Source organism: Bos javanicus, chromosome 1, assembly GCF_032452875.1.
Source record: "Bos javanicus breed banteng chromosome 1, ARS-OSU_banteng_1.0, whole genome shotgun sequence".
Taxonomy (NCBI): domain Eukaryota; kingdom Metazoa; phylum Chordata; class Mammalia; order Artiodactyla; family Bovidae; genus Bos; species Bos javanicus.
This window is the reverse complement of record NC_083868.1, coordinates 72,383,067-72,402,235: the sequence shown is the minus strand read 5'-3', so window position 1 is coordinate 72,402,235 and position 19,169 is coordinate 72,383,067. Positions and strand designations below refer to the sequence as shown.

The following is a 19,169-nucleotide window of genomic DNA, read 5'->3' as shown; positions in this document are numbered from 1 at the left end:
TGGGCAATCATCACACAGAATACAGGAATAAGCAATAAGTGTTATGCCATAACATCTTGATAAAGCATGTAATACAACCATTTTCCTTAAATCATAAAACCTTCCTAGTAATACTGAAAATATATAAATACTACTAAATAAAAATATAGCACGGTTACCAAAAGTTTGCACTAGGATTTTACAACAGTAATAAGTAAACTAATGAACATAGATGAGACTTTTGGCAAAATCGCAACCCAACTGAGATGAGACTTTGGGGGTAGTTGCAATGACGTGCAATGGCACCCCACTCCAGCACTCTTGCCTGGAAAATTCCATGAACAGAGGAGCCTGGTAGGCTGCAGTCCATGGGGTGGCTAGGAGTAGTACACGACTGAGCGACTTCCCTTTCACTTTTCACTTTCATGCATTGGAGAAGGAAATGGCAACCCACTCCAGTGTTCTTGCCTGGAGGATCCCAGAGATGGCGGAGCCTGGTGGGCTGCCGTCTGTGGGGTCACACAGAGTCGGACACGACTGAAGCGACTTAGCATAGCAATGACGTGAATATATTTTCCATGTGAGACAAGAGGTGAGACTTTTAGGAGCCAGAGGGTAGGATGTGGTAGACAGAATAACGGCCTCCCAAAGAGGTCAACATCCTTGTCCCCAGAACCTGTGAAAATGTAAGGTTATGCTGTACAGGGGAACTAAAGCAGCAAACAGAATTAAGGTTAATTAATAATCATGTGACCTTGAGATGAGAAAATTATCCTGGGATTATCTGGGTAAGTCCAATGTTACCAGAGTCCTTATAAGTGAAAAAGGAAGACAGATTGTCAGAGTCATTGCTGGCTTTGAAGACAGAAGAGGGCCATGAACTGTGAAATATGACCAGACTCTTGAAACTAGAAAAGCAAAAGCAACGATCTTCCCTGAATCTTCTAGAAACAATTGCAGTCCTGCCAACACCTTGATTTTAACTAAGACAGACCTGTATTGAAACTCTGACCTCCAGATCTGTAAGATAATAAATTTGTATTGTCTAAGCCACTGAATTTGGGATAATTTGTTGTAGCAGCAATAGGAAGCTAACAAAGTTTATTCAGAGACTGGACTAGGATGATCATCTACCACTCTGTCTACCTAACAAAGCAAAGAATTAACCCTCTCTGGAGAAAGATATCATCCAAAGCATCTTCAGTTTTTCACAGTATACAGCATTAAATTAAAAACCGGGCCCACCAAAAGAAAGAACTAAATAACAACCAGAAGGAAATATAAAACAAATAGAAACAGAATCACTGATGAGCCAGATACTGATTTTATTAGATAGGGACTTAAAAGTGGCAATAATTAATACAGTCATGAAACAAGAGAAAAACTAGCAAGAAATACATGAAAAGCTAGCAATTTTCATCAAAGAACAAGACTCTATACAGAACAAAATCAAATGAAATGTCCAAAAGTAAAAAGATGAATTAAAAACTCCACAGATAGGTTTAACAGCAGTTTATAAACAGCAGAAGATGAGGGAATACAAGTCAATTAAAATATCCTATTTCTCCATTAAGAGTAATATTTCAAAAAAGAGCAAGAGACATGTAAGACACAGCAAAAAAAAATTTAACGTATGTGGAGCTGAGTCCTAGAAGAAGAGAAGTGTAGCAGAAGGCAACATTTAGAGAGATAACAGGAATTTTACAAATGGATGAAAGATACTCTACAAACCCCATATATTGAAGAAACCCTACAAGCCCCAAGCACGATGACAATAGAAACCACATCTACATGTATCAAGCTAAAACTGAAAGTCAGTCAAAGAAAAAACGCTTAAGAGCAGCCAGAGGAAAACAGACACATTATGCTCCAAAGAGCAATAATAAGACAAAAAAACTTGCAACATAAATGATAAAAATATAAACAAAAGACAATGAAATGACATTGTGCTTTAAAAAAAAAAGCCAACCTATTATTCTATGCTTTGGGAAAATAGCTTTCAAACATCAAAGAAAAACAAAGGCTTTTTCAGACAAACAGAGATGGCTCTTTGCCCAGTAGATAAATGCCATAGGAGGTGCTCACAGTAAATGATAAACGTGCTAAGAAGTATCTTAATTCATTTCATTCATATAAAACTATTATCTGACCATAACCAATAACATCTAGTCTCCTTATAATTAAATACTTTGATTCAAAAATTCATATGAATGGATTAACTTACTATAAAGCTTCCCTTTGAACATAAAACTGAAAATCAAAGTAAAACAATATATCACCAAGTTAAAAACTATTTTTTAAAACACGGAAAGTTTTATTTAAAAATGAACATGGGGAATTCCCTGATGGTCCACAATTTCACTGTCAAGGGCACAGGTTCAACCCCTGGTCAAGGAACTAAGATTTCACAAAACCCAAGTAATTAAGTATTAGTGGCTCAGTTGTGTCCTACTCTTTGCAACCCCATGAACTATAACCCAATAGGCTCCTCAGCCCACAGAACTCTCCAGGCAAGAATACTGCAATGGGTAGCCATTCCTTTCTCCAGGGGATCTTCCCAACCCAGGGACTGAACTCAGGTCTCCTTGTACTGCAGGCCAATCCTTTAGCATCTGAGACACCACAGAAGTCCACAAGAAGCAAGGTGCAGCCAAAAACAGAACACATTTCTGACTAGAAATAAAATATCAAAATTATTAGTTCCACCAACTTTAATTTTACACGAGTCAACTTAAAAAGTATGCACACCCTGCCCACATCTCATCTGAAAGTGACGCTAAAATACGTACAAATTAAATCCCGTGAAGTTGAGTGTCCTAGTGCCTGCTTTTGGCTGAACTATTTTACCATCTTTTTTTATTTTTAAACTTTACAATATTGTATTGGTTTTGCCAAATATCGAAATGAATCCGCCACAGGTATACACGTGTTCCCCATCCTGAACCCTCCTCCCTCCTCCCTCCCCATAGGATCCCTCTGGGTCGTCCCAGTGCACCAGCCCCAAGCATCCAGTATCGTGTATAGGACCTGGACTGGCGACTCGTTTCATATATGATATTATACATATTTCAATGCCATTCTCCCAATATTTTACCATTTTTTTAAACTTCAACATTGAAGAGTAACTTTTTAGGCAGTGAAAAAAAAATTTATATTTAAATTTGAGTATGTCTGTGGCATCACAGAAAATATAAAAACTTCAAACAGAAAAACTGACTGTATTTCAACAAAGAATCCTGCTGTATTTCAGGTACAAATTACTACAAAAGTATAGTCAAGTCAATCCTTTCTATAAGAATTTCCTCATGTATTCATTTACCCAAATCTTTACAGATGTTAAACTTGCGTCATCTCACCTGTCTAACCTCCAAAGCCTAGCTATAATTCAATGGAAAAGGAGTCATGTGCTCTCAAGTACATGCACTTCCTCACAGTACTTTTCTTCCACCACCTATCACTTTGCTTTTCCTCTGTCTGGTCATCATTCAGGATTTAAATCCTTAAGGCACTGTGTCCTTAGCTGTTTTTCTCCTCCTCCTATTATTCTTTTGTTCAACCTTCTTTCTTAAATACGATACACATAAAATCTACCTCCGGTGCTTTTTAAGGACCTTTACTGCTCTCCTTCTACAAAGCGAAGTTTATCCTTCTACTTCCATTGTTTCATCATCCACAGCACAGATGATTTTCATGTTTCCAAGTAACATGCCTAATCCTTCATACATACTAGATTCTTCCAACCCTTTATTATTACCACATGAGCATGCCAGCAACCTTAAGTAAACCATTCAAGCTTCTCTTCAAGAAAACAAGAGATAGAGGAAGGGGACTCAGCATTATTAACTGTGTACTCTTCACCTACTTCCATGAAAGGCATTTTGAATTTGCAGTAATGCATTGTTGTTCTCCCTGAGCCTAGGTAGAAGAAACCTACCCAAGGTCTCAACATCAGTAAGTGAAAGAGAAGTGAAACAGGTAATCAGCCTCCAGAACCCACCTACTTGGGTCTACATTCACTACCATAAAAGAGTATTCTCCAGTAGAAGCTGTGCTTTGCATACCAACAGCACACAACCTCCAGTTAAACATCACAGATAAAATACACCCATTTATCTCCATTTTCTCAAAAAAATCTAATTAAAATGACAGAAGGTGGGGAGTTAATACAAAGGACAAAAAATAGAAACAGTAATGGTTAGCAGCACAATTCTAGAAACTGAAAGGCAAATAAAAGAACAGTAACTCAGACCAGAAAAAGCCAAACCCTGAGACATCAAAGTATACTGGTGAAGCCAATTTCAAGAAAGAAGATTCACCATATAGAAGCCCCAAACGGTTAGAGGCATGAAAATGGCATATGCCTCAAAATACAGGGATGGAGTTGGGAGGAGGAGGGAGGGTGAAAACAGAATTAGTTGAAATCTTATATTCATAAGGAGCAACCAGACTCTTCAGATCCCCACTCCAGTCCTCCAACTTGATATGACTACCCCTCTCCCATCCTGACAAAAAATGGGAGCTTTGTTTTCTGTAAAGGTTTATATACTAAAATCTAAAGTACTAATTAAAACTAAGTTAAAAATTCCCCATGAGAGAGAAACTCCAGTGAGAAGTCCCTACACCACAGGCCCTCTCCAGCCCCTTCTGTAGCTTGGTTATTGTTGTTCAGTCACTAAGGCAAGTCCAACGCTTTGCGACCCCATGAGCTGCAGCACGCCAGGTTTCCCTGTCCTTTACTATCTCCCTGAGTATGCTTAAACTCATGTCCACTGAGTCAGCGATGCCATCCAACCATCTCATCTTCTGTCACCCCCTTCTCCTCTTGCCCTCAATCTTTCCCAGCAACAGGGTCTTTTCCAGTGAGCCAACTCTTGCATCAGGTGGCCCAAGTATTGGAGCTTTAGCACCAGCCCATCAAATGAATATTCAGGGTTGCCTTCCTTTAGGATGGACTGATTTGACCTCCCTGCTATCCAAGAGACTCTCAAGAGTCTTCTCCAGCACCATCGTTCAAAAGTATCAATTCTTCGGCATTCAGCTTTCTTTATGGTCCAACTCTCACATCCATACATGACTACTGGAAAAAACACACCTTTGACTATATGGACCTTTGTCAACAAAGTGATGTCTCTGCTTTTTATATGCTAAGTTTGTCATAGCTACTCTTCCAAGAAGCAACTGTCTTAATTTCACGGCTGCAGTCACCATCCGCATTGATTTCAGAAGCCAAGAAAATGAAATCTGACACTGTTTCCACATTTTCCCCATCTATTTGCCATAAAGCAATAGGACCAAATGCCACAATCTTCATTTTTTGAATGCTGAGTTTTAAGCCACCTTTTTCACTCTCCTCTTTCACCTTCATCAAGAGACTCTTTAGTTCCTCTTTACTTTCTGGCACTAAAGTGGTATAATCTGCATATTTAAGGCTGTTGATATTTCTCCGGGCAATTTTGATTCCAGTTTGTGATTCATCCAGCCCAGCATTTCACATGATATATTCCCTGGTGGCTCAGACAGTAAAGCATCTGCCTACAATGTGGGAGACCCGGATTCAATCCCTGGGTCAGGAAGATCTCCTGGAGAAGGAAATGGCAACCCACTCCAGTATTCTTGCCTGGAAAATCCCATGGATGGAAGAACCTGGTGGGCTACAGTCCATGGGGTCACAAAGAGTCGGACACAACTGAGCGACTTCACTATCACTATCTATTCTGCATGTAAGTTAAATAATGAGGGTGACAATACACAGCCTTGACGCACTCCTTTCCCAATTTTGAACCAGTCTGTTGTTCCATATTCAATTCTAACTGTTGCTCCTGACCTTCACACAGGTTTCTCAGGAGGCAGGTAATGTGGTCTAGTATTCCCATCTCATTGAGAATATTCCTAGCTAGTTTCCTGAAATTCAGCACTTACATTCTATCTACCAAGAATAATGAGTATTCCCATCTCATTGAGAATATTCCTAGCTAGTTTCCTGAAATTCAGCACTTACATTCTATCTACCAAGAATAGAAGATGGCTCTTTAAGATAAATAAGAAAAGTCCTAAAAATACTGACATTTGAAGTGGTCCCAATGAAAATACTACCCTGTAGTAAAACTCGCCAGACAACCCATAACAAAATACAGCATACTTCCAGTAACTTTTTAAGTGCCTCTTTGATGTAAACAGAGAGCCAAAGATCAACACAAAATTTCTAAAAGAAGATCAAAACAAACAACAACAAACAAATCAAAACTTTAGAGGAAAATAATTCAGAGAAATTGAATTATTTCTGTTCACTATGACTAATTTCTTCAGATGTATAAGGAAAGCTCTTGAAAAATTTGTTGTTGTTTAGTAGCTAAGTTTGTCCAACTCTTTGTGACCCATGAACTGTAGCCCGCCAGGGTCCTGTGTCCATGGGATTTCCTAGGCAAGAATGCTAGAGTGGGTGGCCATTTCCTTCTCCAGGATTCTGGGTCGAACCCTGGGTCAGGGATCGAACCCACGTCTCCTGAATTGGCAAGAGGATTCTTTACGACTGGGCCACCTGGAAAGCCCCTTGAAGAATAGGTTGACGTTAAAACATATACATACACATATATATGTATTTATACACACACACACATATATATACATGTGTGTGTATATATATATATGCATATATATATATATATATATATACATAAGAAGGAAATGGCAATCCACTCCAGTACTCTTGCCTAGAAAATTCCAGGAGGAGCCTGGTGGGCTACAGTCCATGGGGTCGCAAAGAGTGGGACACAACTGAGCAACTTCACTTTCACTTTCATTATATATACACACACACACATACATATACATAAATATATTCAGAATAACAAAGAATTTTTGAAAACTAAGATTAGGAAATAATTTGGATACATCATCCAGAACAAAAAGATAAATAGGAAATGGGAGAAAAAGAATTCATTCAAAATATGAATACAAGAATAAAAGATAAAAAAAGAGGGAAAGAAATTATCAAAGAAATAATATGATTCCTCAGAACTAAAATACATGAGTTTTCAGATTGAGAGGAAGTGTCCAAGACAATAAATAAAAAATACCCACCTAAAGGCATATCATTATGAAATTTCAGAATATCAGGAGTAAAGAAAAAAATCTAAAAAAAACTTCAGAAACAACAACAAAAAATAAAAATCAAGAAATAAAAACAGTACCACTTGCCCACAGCAACCCTGAAAACCAGAAGACAGTGGTGCAATGCCTTCAAATTCTGAAAGAAAATGGTTTCAGTCTACAATCCTATATACATTTCCATACAGGTAAAGTCTAAAACAAACAAACAAACAAAAAATGCACCTTTTTGAGGGAGAGTAATGGAAATGGCACTCTGCCAAAATAAGCAAATAGAAAAGACAACAACATGAAAATCAAGAAAAGCAAATCCAATACATGAATGACAGAGGGAATTTCCATATCAAAAATAAAGGTAATCAAGAAAATAAAGACAAGCTGCAGACTGGGGAAAAAATTTTCCAAACTACATATCTAATAAAGGACTGTTTTTCAAAATGTATGAAGGACTCTTAAATCCCAGTAAGAAAACTAACAAATCAGGACGTGGCAGTCCAGGGGATGTGAGTTGGTTCCCTCATTGGGGTAATAAGATCCCACAAGCAGCCAAAAAAAGAAAACAAACAATTCAATTAAAAAATGGTTCAAAGACCTTAAAAGACATCTTGACAAAGAAGAAACACAGATGGCAAATAAGCACATGAAAAGAAGCTATACATCATACACAATCAGAGAAATGCAAATTAAAATGAGATGCCACTATATACCTATCAGAATGCCCAAACTTCAGAATACAACAACACGAAATGCTGGTGAGAAGGTAGAGAAATAGGAACTCTTAATCACTGTTCTTGATAAAGTATCCCGCACAGCCACTCTGGAAGAAGGTTTGGAAGTTTCTTGAAATACTAAACATTCTTACAACACTTTTCATACAGTCCAGCAATTGTCTCCTTGGTACTTAGCCAAATGAGAGGAAAATTTACGTTGACACAGAAACCTTTATTTAAATATAGTATCAGCTTTATTCATAACTGCCAAAACATGAAAGCAACCAAGATGTCCTTTGATAGGAGAATATATAAACTGTGGTATATCCTGACATTGGTCTTGTATTCTGTGGCCTTGTTGAACTTATTAGTTCTGTTTGATTTGTGTGCATTCCTTAAGATTTTCTACATACAAGATACAGTCAGCCCTCCATGTCCTTGGATGCAGAACCCACAGATACAGACGGTTGACTATACTATACCATTTTTTGCAAGGAACTTGAACATCTACAGATTTTTATATCTGCAGGGGTCCTGGAACCAATTCCCATGGATATCAAGACACAAGTGTATATGATCTAATCTACTTTTAAGTAGAGATGAATTTACTACTTTTTTCCTTATATTTTTTCCTTTATTCTTCTTTCTTGCCTCACTGCTCTGGCTACATGCTCCACTACACTGTTGAATAGAAGTATGAAGAAGAAACTTTTTTTTGATCTTAGAGAAAAACTTTTTCACCATTAAATAAGATGTTAGCTCACAATGTTTTACAGCTGTCCTTTACCAGGCTGAGGAAGCTTTCTATTCCTAGTTTATTGAGTATTTTCATCATAAAAATGGGTTTTATTTAGTCAAATACTTTCCCTGCATCTATTAGATGATTACATGGTGTTTATCCTTTGTTCTATTGTTTATTGCATTGATTTTTGCACTCCTGCGATAAGTCCCACTTGGTCACGCTGTAAAATCCTTTCTATATGTTGTTACATTTGGTTTGCTAATATTTTACTGATGACTTTTGTACCTGTATTCATAACAGATATTGAACTGTACTTTTCTTATATCTTTGTTTCCTTAACATATCTTTAGCTCTGGTAGCAGGGTAATACTGGACCCAGAGAATCAGCTGGGAAGCAAGACTTCCTCTTCTACTTCTTGGAAGAGTTTATGAAGGATTGTTGTTAATTCATCTTTAAATATTTGACAGAATTCATCAGTGAAGCCATCTTGGTCTGGGTTTTCCTTTTGAGGAAGCTTTTTGATTACTAATTCAATGTCTTATGTCCACGTAGATTTTCAATTTCTTCTTGAATCATTTTAGTAGTTTGTGTCTTTCTACAACCCAGATAATCACGAAGGTGTGATCACTCACCTACAGCCAGACATCCTGGAATGCGAAGTCAAGTGGGCCTTAGGAAGAAGCATCACTATGAACAAAGCTAGTGGAGGTGATGGAATTCCAGTTGAGCTATTTCAAGTTCTAAAAATTGATGCTGTGAAAGTGCTGCACTCAATTGCCAGCAAATATGGAAAACTCAGCAGTAGCCACAGGACTGGAAAAGGTCAGTTTTCATTCCAATGCCAAAGAAGGCTCAAAATACTGCAAAATTGCCCTCATCTCACACGCTAGCAAAGTAATGCTCAAAATTTTCCAAGCCAGGCTTCAACAACACGTGAACCGTGAACTTCCAGATGTTCAAGCTAGTTGTAGAAAAGGTAGAGGAACCAGAGGTCAAATTGCCAACATCCGTCGGATCATCGAAAAAGCAAGCAAGTTCCAGGAAAATATCTATTTCTGCTTTACTGACTATGCCAAAGCCTTAGACTATGTGGATCACCACAAACTGTGGAAAAATTCTTCAAGAGGTGGGAATACCAGATCACCTGACCCACTTCCTGAGAAATCTGTACGCAGGTCAGGAAAAAACAGTTAGAACTGGACATGGAACAATAGACTGGTTCCAAATCGGGGAAGGAGTACATCAAGGCAGTACATATTGTCACCCTGCTTATTTAATTTATACGCAGAGTACATCATGAAAATAGCTGGGCTGGATGAGGCACAAGCTGGAATCAAGACTGCAGGGAGAAATATCAATAACCTCAGATATGCAGATGACATCACCCTTATGGCAGAAAGCAAAGAAGAAGTAAAGAGCCTCTTGATGAAAGTGAAAGAGGAGAGTGAAAAAGTTGGCTTTAAAATTCAACATTCAGAAAACTAAGATCATGGCATCTGGTTCCATCACTTCATGGCAAATAGATAGGGAAACAATGGAAACAGTGACAGACTTTACTTTTTCGGGCTCCAAAATCACTGCAGATGGTGATTGCAGCGATGAAATTAAAAGACACTTGCTCCTTGGAAGAAAAGTTATAACCAACCTATACAGCTTATTAAAAAGCAGAGACATTACTTTGCCAACAAAGGTCCGTCTAGTCAAAGCTATGGTTTTTCCAATAGTCATGTACGGATGTGAGAGTTGGATTATAAAAGAAAGCTGAACGCTGAAGAATTGACGCTTTTGAACTGTGGTGTTAGAGAAGACTCTTGACAGTCCCTTGGACTGTAAGGAGATCTAACCAGTTCATCCTAAAGGAAATCAGTCCTGAATGATTTGGAAGGACTGATTCATTGGAAGGACTGATGCTGAAGCTGAAATGCCAATACTTTGGCCCCCTGATGTGAAGAACTGACTCACTGGAAAATACCCTGATGCTGGAAAAGACTGAAGGTGGGAGAAGGGGACGACAGAGGATGAGACAGTTGAATGGCATCACCGACTCAATGGACACGAGTTTGAGTGAACTCCAGGAGTTGATGATAGACAGAGAGGCCTGGCGTGCGGCAGTCCATGGAGTCGCAAAGAGTCGGACACGACTGAGTGACTAAACTGAACTGAGGAATATATATATATATCCATTTCATCTCCTTTAAGTAATTTATTATTTGAATAACAGACTTCCTTTGTGGCTCAGCTGGTAAAGAATCCACCTGCAATGCCAGAGACCTGGGTTTGATCCCTGGGTTGGGAAGATCCCCTGGAGAAGGGAAAGGCTACCCACTCTAGTATTCTGGCCTGGAGAATTCCATGGACTGTATAGTCCATGGGGTCGCAAAGAGTCGGACACGACTGAATGACTTTCACTCACTATCTAAATAACTTATTCATAGCACTCTCATAATCTCTCTTATTTTTATAAGACAGCATTGATGTCCCCTCTTTCGGTACTAAATCTATTTACTTCTAGATTAAGAAATTGGAAAAGTAGAAACCTGAGAAAAGTAAAAGACTGAGTCTTCTTCTTCAATATCTTGGTCTAGCTACAGAGTCTTCCCTGGTGGCTCAGATGGTAAAGCATCTGCCTGCAATGTGGGAGACCACCCGGGTTCGATCCCTGGGTTGGGAAGATCTCCTGGAGAAGCAAACGGCAACCCACTCCAGTACTCTTGCCTGGAGAATCCCACGGACGGAGGAGCCTGGTAGGCTACAGTCCATGGGGTCACAAAGAGTCCGACATGACTGAGCAACTTCACTTTCACTTTCACTAATAAACAACTTCTAATTTCATTGATTTCCTCTATCATTGTTCTAGTCTCAATTTTCATTTATTTCTGCTCTAGTCTTCTTTACTTCCTCCCTTTCCCTGCTTTGAGATTAGTTTGCTCTTCTTTTTCTAGTTTCTTAAAATGAAAGGTTAGATCATTGATTTGAGATTTTTCTTCTTTTTAATATAGGTGTTTATACGTATAAATTTCCCTCTAAGGACTGCTTTAGCTGCACCCATGAGTTTGGTATGTTGTGTTTTTGTTTGCATTTGTCTGAAAATACTTTATTTCCCTGTCATTTCTTCTTTGATCCACTAGTTATTGAAGAGTATGTTACTCGGTTTTTTCAAATTTTGAATTTCTCAGATTTCCTTCTTTTACTTACTTCCAATTTCATTCCATTGTGGCCAAAGAACTTATTTTGCATTTCAATCCTTTTAAATTTGTTGAAGCCTGTTTAGTGGCTTAATTTATTTATAGAAAATGTTTTCATGTGTACTGGAGAAGAATATGAAGCCTGAAGTATTCTATAGATATCTATTAAATCTGTTTTTGATTTATAGTATTGTTCACATCTCATATCTGCCTGTTGACCATCTGCCTAGCTGTTCTACCCATTATTGAAAGTATTATGTCTCTGACTATTATCGTTGGATTTTCTACTTCTCCCTTAACTTCCATCATTTTTTGCTTCCTGTATTTTGCTCCTGCTGCTGCTGCTGCTGCTAAGTCACTTCAGTCATGTCTGACTCTGTGTGACACCATAGACGGCAGCCCACCAGGCTCCCCCATCCCTGGGATTCTCCAGGCAAGAACACTGGAGTCGGTTGCCATTTCCTTCTCCAGTGCATGAAAGCGAAAAGTGAAAGTGAAGTCGCTCAGTCGTGTCCAACCCTTAGCGACCCCATGGACTGCAGCCCACCAGGCTCCTCTGTCCATGGAATTTTCCAGGCAAGAGTACTGGCATGGGTCACCATTTCCTTCTCTGTCCTGTATTTTGAGGCTCTGCTAAGTGTATATGTTTGTAAGTATATGTCTTCCTGATGGATTGACCCCTTTATCATTATAAAATATCCTTTATCTTTAGTAATTTTTATCATAAAGTCTATTTACATATAGCCACTCCAGCTCTCTTGTGGGTATTGCTCGCATCATTTATCTTTTTCTATCCTTTACTTTCAACCTATTAATGTTTGTATCTTTCAATCTAAAGTAATTCTCTAATAAACAGCATGTAGGTGGATCATCATTGAAATTTTACACAATAAAAAGTTTTAAATATATAAGGCCAAAATACATAGAAAAACATACCATCTTCTGATATTAAGGCAGCTATAATATTATAAAGACAAAATATTCAAGAATTATATTTTTTGAAAAAAACAGTAATAAAGGAAAAGTTGACCCACCCAGATATCATAACAAAGTATTAAAATGTTACAGCTAATATATTAACAGTATTTGCAGAAGAACAGACAATTACTTTGGTAGAAAAGAGTAGAATCCAGAAAAAGACCCATGTTCATATACATGTATGTATATGCACATATGTGTATAATTTTAAAGCAATGGTTAAAGATGGATTATTCAGTGAAAGGTATCTGGACAAGGACCTCCATTAGGAAGAAAATAAAATAGGATTATCCCTCACACTCAGAACTAAATCCAGTTGCATTACATGAAACTAAAAATTGCTATAAATGGAACATATCCTATAATAATGGGAATGGGAACACTTTTCTAGGCAATCCATGAAAGCCAGTTTTTAAATATCTGTATAATAAAAGACATCATACACACAGTTAACACAAATTTAGTTAATGTAACAGAGCCTGTAGCTTGAAAGACACAGTAAAAGAGTGAATTCACTTCCAAGTCCACCACTTGAAAGTCCACCATTAAGAAAGTCAATTTAACTTCTCAAAATATCCAGTTTGGCATCTTTTTAAACACTTTAAAAACAAAAATTATAATTCCCCATCATAATATATTTTAACATTAAATGAGATGGTAGTTGTAAAAACATACTAGAGTATGAGATCTGGCAGCTTATAAGAGCTTGTTCTTCCTTATTTCAACTTAAGCTGATACTACATTAAATGAAGAATTAGAAGCTGCAATAAGGAATAGCTGGATTCCTATATTTTGGTTCATGACAGAACTACTTTAAAACACCATTCTACCATTTCTGAAATAAGAACACATTTTGCTTCATCTCTTGCCCACTATATTTTCCATGTGTAAATTACCAATTATTAAGAGTGTATTTGTTCTAAATATGGAAGGATAAGTAGCACATCAGTCAAGACTGGCACTTGCTTAATAGCAAAACAGAATGTGCACCTGCACACACACATGTGTGATGTCTTTCACACATTAAAACCTTTCACCCTAAAACATCTTTTTAAGATTTTTGTCCTAAGTTACTGATCAAGCATCATATCTGAAACAGAATCCAACAAAAAATCTTCAGAATGGTGCAAAATAAACACTGTTAAGGATAAACAATAAATGTTCCATATAAAGATGCAACATTTTCATATTTGGGCAATAAATTAGAGCGAATCTTCCACAATTCAAAGCTTCCCATGTAGCTCAGTCAGTAAAGCATCTGCCTGCAATGCAGGAGACCTGGGTTCAATTCCTGGGTCGGGAAGCTCCCCTGGAGAAGGGAATGGCGATCCACTCCAGTGGACTGCCCGGAGAATCCCATGGACATAGGAACCTGGCAGGCCACAGTTCACTGGATATCGAGAGTCAGACACAGCTTAGCGCTATCTTTCTTTCTTTCCACAATTCAAAAACCACTAATTAATTCGACTCTTTATTTCAAACAAAATATTCACTTCCTGAGTGAACCATATGTTTATATAAAGAAAAAGCACAATTCTTATAAAATTTTTATAAAATTTTAAAGCACACTTACACATACAATTTAGGACAGACCCAAACAAGTTCAAAGTTCTTCAACAAACAGTCAAAATGGTTAATTTCCACTTTATTTTTTTGACATACTTTTAAAAAGTATACTTAATTAAATGCATCCACTTTCCTGTAGATTTTAAATGAAAAAGATTCTGACCTTTAGAGTGGCTTTTAAAAAACTAAGAGAACCCAAAATTACACAAAGAAATGTGCCTTCCAATCTAAAAACAAAACAAAATGTTCACAGGAATGTAAAATGTAACCACAGACTTTATTCAAATTACTAAAAACAATGTTGCAACTTCAATATCCTTCTCTCCCTATTTCAACCAGTTTTCCTCCTGTTTTCCTTATCAATTTAACAGGGAAATTAACGTTTAAAGCTTGACCACTGGTGAAAATTTTCTTCAGCAGGCGCTGCCATTTACATTGATTCTACAACATTCAAGACAGTTATGTCCACATACCAGACTTAAATGCCACAAATTCATTTGTGAAAGATAATAAAAATAGGAATTAGTTTTAAAACAGCACAACAGATCAGAACACTACAAGGAATAAATAGTACAGCTGCCCTGCTGTCAAAAAAGCCCAACCGTCACAAATTTTCTGATACAAATACTTCAAAATATCAAAGTACAAAATGCTCTTGAAAATTTCTCTTATACATAAGCATAGAATAAAGACCTCTGAAATATTATTTTCAAATGCTATAGAAACCTACACAGTAATGGAGTTATAACTAGGAATATATATGATGAGACTTTTATTTCCTGGCAAATCTGATCTAGTCTCACAAACATATACAATATATTAGAGTTCTGTGAATCTTGGTTTCTCTTCCCAATTTGCAGTCAAGAGTAAATGGAATACTGGAAACAACTCTTGAAAATCCCTAATGTCTTAATTAATACAGAATAGATATTATACTAAAGCTTAACAAACACTTACTACAATACTCCATACAACTTAATGAGTATCTTTTCCTCTTACTTTACATTCAATTACTCTTTTATTTCAAAAACAAAGACAGAACATGGTTTATGACCAAAAGCAGTACCTAGAAGCATTCCCAAATAACTTTTCTCAACTTTTTTTTTTAAATGAAACTTAAAATGCAAAACAAACTGAGCACAAAGTCACATTCCTTAGACCAAAAAATATATATATATATATTGTGACTACATCATTACTCAGTAACAGCTGGGTCACATTAATAAAAATTCCACCAAAAAATAGAACTTTTTAAGGTACACTTTAAAAATTACTTCCTTTGCCACACAGTCCTGAAATCTAACTTGCAAAGCTGTCATAAAGTATCCATTTGTACCTCCTGAGTCTGTCTAATCACGCAAAACATCAAGTTTTAAAAACTAACACCAATAACATCCTTCTCTCCACCCCACCATGTGTACCTTTTTACAAGCAATAGCCCTAAGTTCCAAATAAAATTAACATCAAAAAATAAACAAAAACCAAAGGACACTGTCTTAGAAGTAGGAGTTAATCATTAAGTTTTACAATACTTTTCTTTGCTTTTCACTGGGGTAAAAAAAAAAAGTGTGGGGGGCGGGGACAAATCAAATTAACATTGATAAAGATGAGAACAGTTCGTTCCAAGGCAGAGGATGCAGGAATTTACAACCCAGGCTTGCCCTAAAGATCAGCGGGCATCAATGCTCAGGAGACGCTTTCAAGACATGTCACTGTTCTAACGGAAGTTTTGAAGGCCTTATTTTTAAGGCCCAAGGACAGCCTTATAAATGCAGTGTAAAACACAACCTAGCAAAACCCCATTCTTCAAAACAATTCAAGAGTTTTCTAAGATGCCCCTAACCGAAAGAGCTTGGGCTCTGGACACCCTCAGGGTAGCCGGCTCTCCAGGGAGGGAGGCCAGCCCATGTAAATCGGACTGCCACCAAGTCAGTTTATGTGACAGATCCACTGGGAGCATCCGACGGTGACCGGGGCCCTCCTGGGCCGACGCTGCTGGAAGAGGAACAGAAATGCAATCTTCAGGGCCCTCCTACTTCCGTTCTCAAAACAGAAATGCACTGTTTCTCCTAGTCCTCACCCCTCAGCCCGGTACTCTCGACAGCGGTGCCCCCTTCAAAGAGCTTAGGTGGAAAGCAAAGCCTAAGAGTCCAGGACCACAGTGGATAGAATAAGGCTGGTCAAACACTCCCACCCCCGACTCCCGTACAAATCAACCGCCAGCGCCTTCCTAGAAGCCCCCCTGGCCGGGGACAAGCCAGCGGCAGAAATCGATGTTCCAGTTCGCCCCCCAGTCCTTCTTCCTAGGGGTAGGGGGAGCGGAAAAGCGCGAAGAGGAACTAAGTGAACTGCAGGAGGGTGCCCTGCAAGCTCCCTCAAAGAGGGGCTGGTGTGGGGGTGGAAACGAAGAAGGAGCGGAAGGAAGGGGAAAGGACGAGCGGCCAGAGGAAGGGGAGAGCGCGCGCCCGCAAAGGGCACGAGTCTTCGGGGACGCGGCTGCACCCCAGTTCCTTGAAACGGGTGCGCCCAGCTTCTTGGGCGCTCCGCCCTGAGCAGAGGCCGAGGAAGGGGCAAAAGGAGGCGACGTGCCCCTCCTGGCCCAGCCTCGCCCCTCACGAAGGGCTGGTCGGGGCTGTCGAGCCCTCTCTGGGTGAGAGCCACAGCAACGGCCGCACGCCCCGTCGGAGGGCGCGGACTGCGGGGCCCCCCGCGCGTTCCGCTGGCCGGCTTTCACGCCCCCACCGCCGGAGGAGCCAGCTCCGGGTGACGCCGGCCCGGAGACGGGCGGCTGCGCCGGTTACCTGAAACGGGGCGAGTCTTTCAGACACTCCTCGAAATCCACCGTCATCTTCATCCTGCCTCCGCCTCGCCTCGCAGGGGACACTGGAAGAGCCCAGGGAGCCGCGGGAGCGGCTGAGCTGGGGACGCAGACGGCTACGGCGGGCGCACGGCCGCGACTAGCGCTGCGCGGAGCTGCGGAGGGCGAGTCGTCCGCTGGTCATAGCAGCCCCGAAGACCGTGGCGGCAGCGACTGCTAGTCAGGCCCCAGTCCGGCCCCTCTTCCTCCCGCCCCCAGCAGAGCGCCTGCCTCGGGGAAACGGCCCAGGACTGACAGCCTCAGCCAGCCAGCCACAAACCCAGCGGCCAATGGGAGGGGCTTTCGGCCGCACCGCCTGCGGGCGCTCGGGCAACGCGCCTGAGCGACGGTAGAGCGAGCCAATAAACAGCGCGACCGTGGGAGCCGCCTTGCCACAAGCATTCCCGAAGGCCAACCAGGATGCACGGGCGTCGTTAGGCGGGACGCATTGGTTGCTGGGAGGCCTGCAGCTGAGGCTCCTTGGGAAGGAAGTCACGTGGCTGCGGGCCGCGCTTCCCCTAGAGCCCCCCTCCTCCTCTCCTGCTTCTCCAGCCCCGCCCTGCTGAGCTGCCAACGCGGAGGAGCCGCCGCCTGCAGGTCTAAGGAAGAAGAGTTGATTTTGACGGTAGCTCTGGCAGAAATCTGAAAAGGTTGAGTCGAGATTATAAAAGGAAGAGATAGGCTTAGCCACCTCTTCCTTTCAGTTTACAGAAACTGAGGCCAGGAAAGGAGCGCGGATAACTTTAATGATACAGTCTAATGATACAGTCCATCTTTCACTTACTGGCTTCATCACTTAACGATTTGAAAGTATCTCCCATGTTTATATTTTCATATAACCAGAGACTGCTTTCTGAAGGAGCTGGCATTCGGGGTGGGCATGGAAAGATCAGAAGGATTTAGACAGGTATGTAAGGCAGGGCTTTCTGTGTAGAGGAACCGCTTTCAAAACCACAGAAGACATTCCTCCTTACTGACGCCTTTCTCTCAGTAGCCTTTGCCAGTTTTAAGATGAGAGAGTTCTAAGAATACAGGCTCATTTACTCCAATTTGCAACACCTACCCCCTGATACACGACTTTTCTAGGAGCCGCTGTAAGATATTCATCATCTGATCCTTATAATAACCCCCAGTCCCATACTTCTGATTCTTAGATTCCATGGATTCAGCAGTTCAGTCGCTCAGTTGTCTCCAACTTTTTGCGACCCCATGGACAGTAGCATGCCAGGCCTTCCTGCCCGTCACGAACTCCGGAAGCCTGCTCAAACTCATGTCCATCCAGTCAGTGATGCTATCCAACCATCTCATCCTCTGTCGTCCCCTTCTCCTCCTGCCTTCAATCTTGCCCAGCATCAGGGTCTTTTCCAATGAGTCAGTTCTTTGCATCATGTGGCCAAAATACTGAAACGTCAGCATCTGTCCTTCCAAAGAATATTCAGGACTGATTTCCTTTAGGATTGACTAGTTTGATGTCCTTGCAGTCCAAGGGACTCTCAAGAGCCTTCTCCAACACCACAGTCCAAAAGCATCAGTTCTTCCGCATTCAGCTTTCTTTATGGTCCAACTCTTACATCCATACATGACTACTGGAAAAACCATAGCTTTGACTAGATGGAACTTTGGAGGCAAAGTAATGTGCCATGGATTCATGGCATGTAAGTAAAAAGTACCATGGCTACACTGTATTTAAGTATATACTTTTAAACCCAACCTAAAAATCATATCTGTGAAAATGCACAGGGAAGGTGTTAGAACAGCATCATGGTTCTGGAGGTAAGCTGGATTTGCCTCATTAAATGTTTGGTGTCCTCAGGCACTTCAGTTAGTCAAGACAATCTCTTCTAGATTTGTAACCATTATGTCAAATTTAGAGAGTTGGCCATTTCTATAATTGTATTCCTGATGCAGGGCAACTCATCTGTTTGTACAACATGTCAATGCTTCAACACCAATGTAACCTTTTGGAAGACACCTTTCTCACTGCAAAATGAAGATAACACCACTGATCTGATAGCGTTGTCTTGAGGCTGTCCAAAGGCATTTA

The 19,169-nt window shown here is 40.1% G+C and overlaps 1 protein-coding gene across 5 annotated transcripts in view; it reads right to left on the bottom strand.

Moving 5' to 3' along the window:
* Nucleotides 1-17,412, bottom strand: part of ACAP2 (ArfGAP with coiled-coil, ankyrin repeat and PH domains 2) — a 175,313-nt gene extending 157,901 nt beyond the window's left edge. For 2 of the 5 annotated variants that reach the window (XM_061412294.1, XM_061412325.1), the window contains exon 1: nt 17,070-17,401. Coding sequence is in view for 3 of the 5 variants with exons in the window: in XM_061412325.1 (XP_061268309.1) it covers nt 17,070-17,122 (53 nt within the window). In the remaining 2 variants the exon portion in view is untranslated. Of the gene's footprint in view, nt 1-17,069 lie in introns of all 5 variants that reach the window. The other 3 variants (XM_061412318.1, XM_061412302.1, XM_061412309.1) reach the window with 2 other exon arrangements.
* Between the last annotated feature and the right edge of the window lie 1,757 nt (nt 17,413-19,169).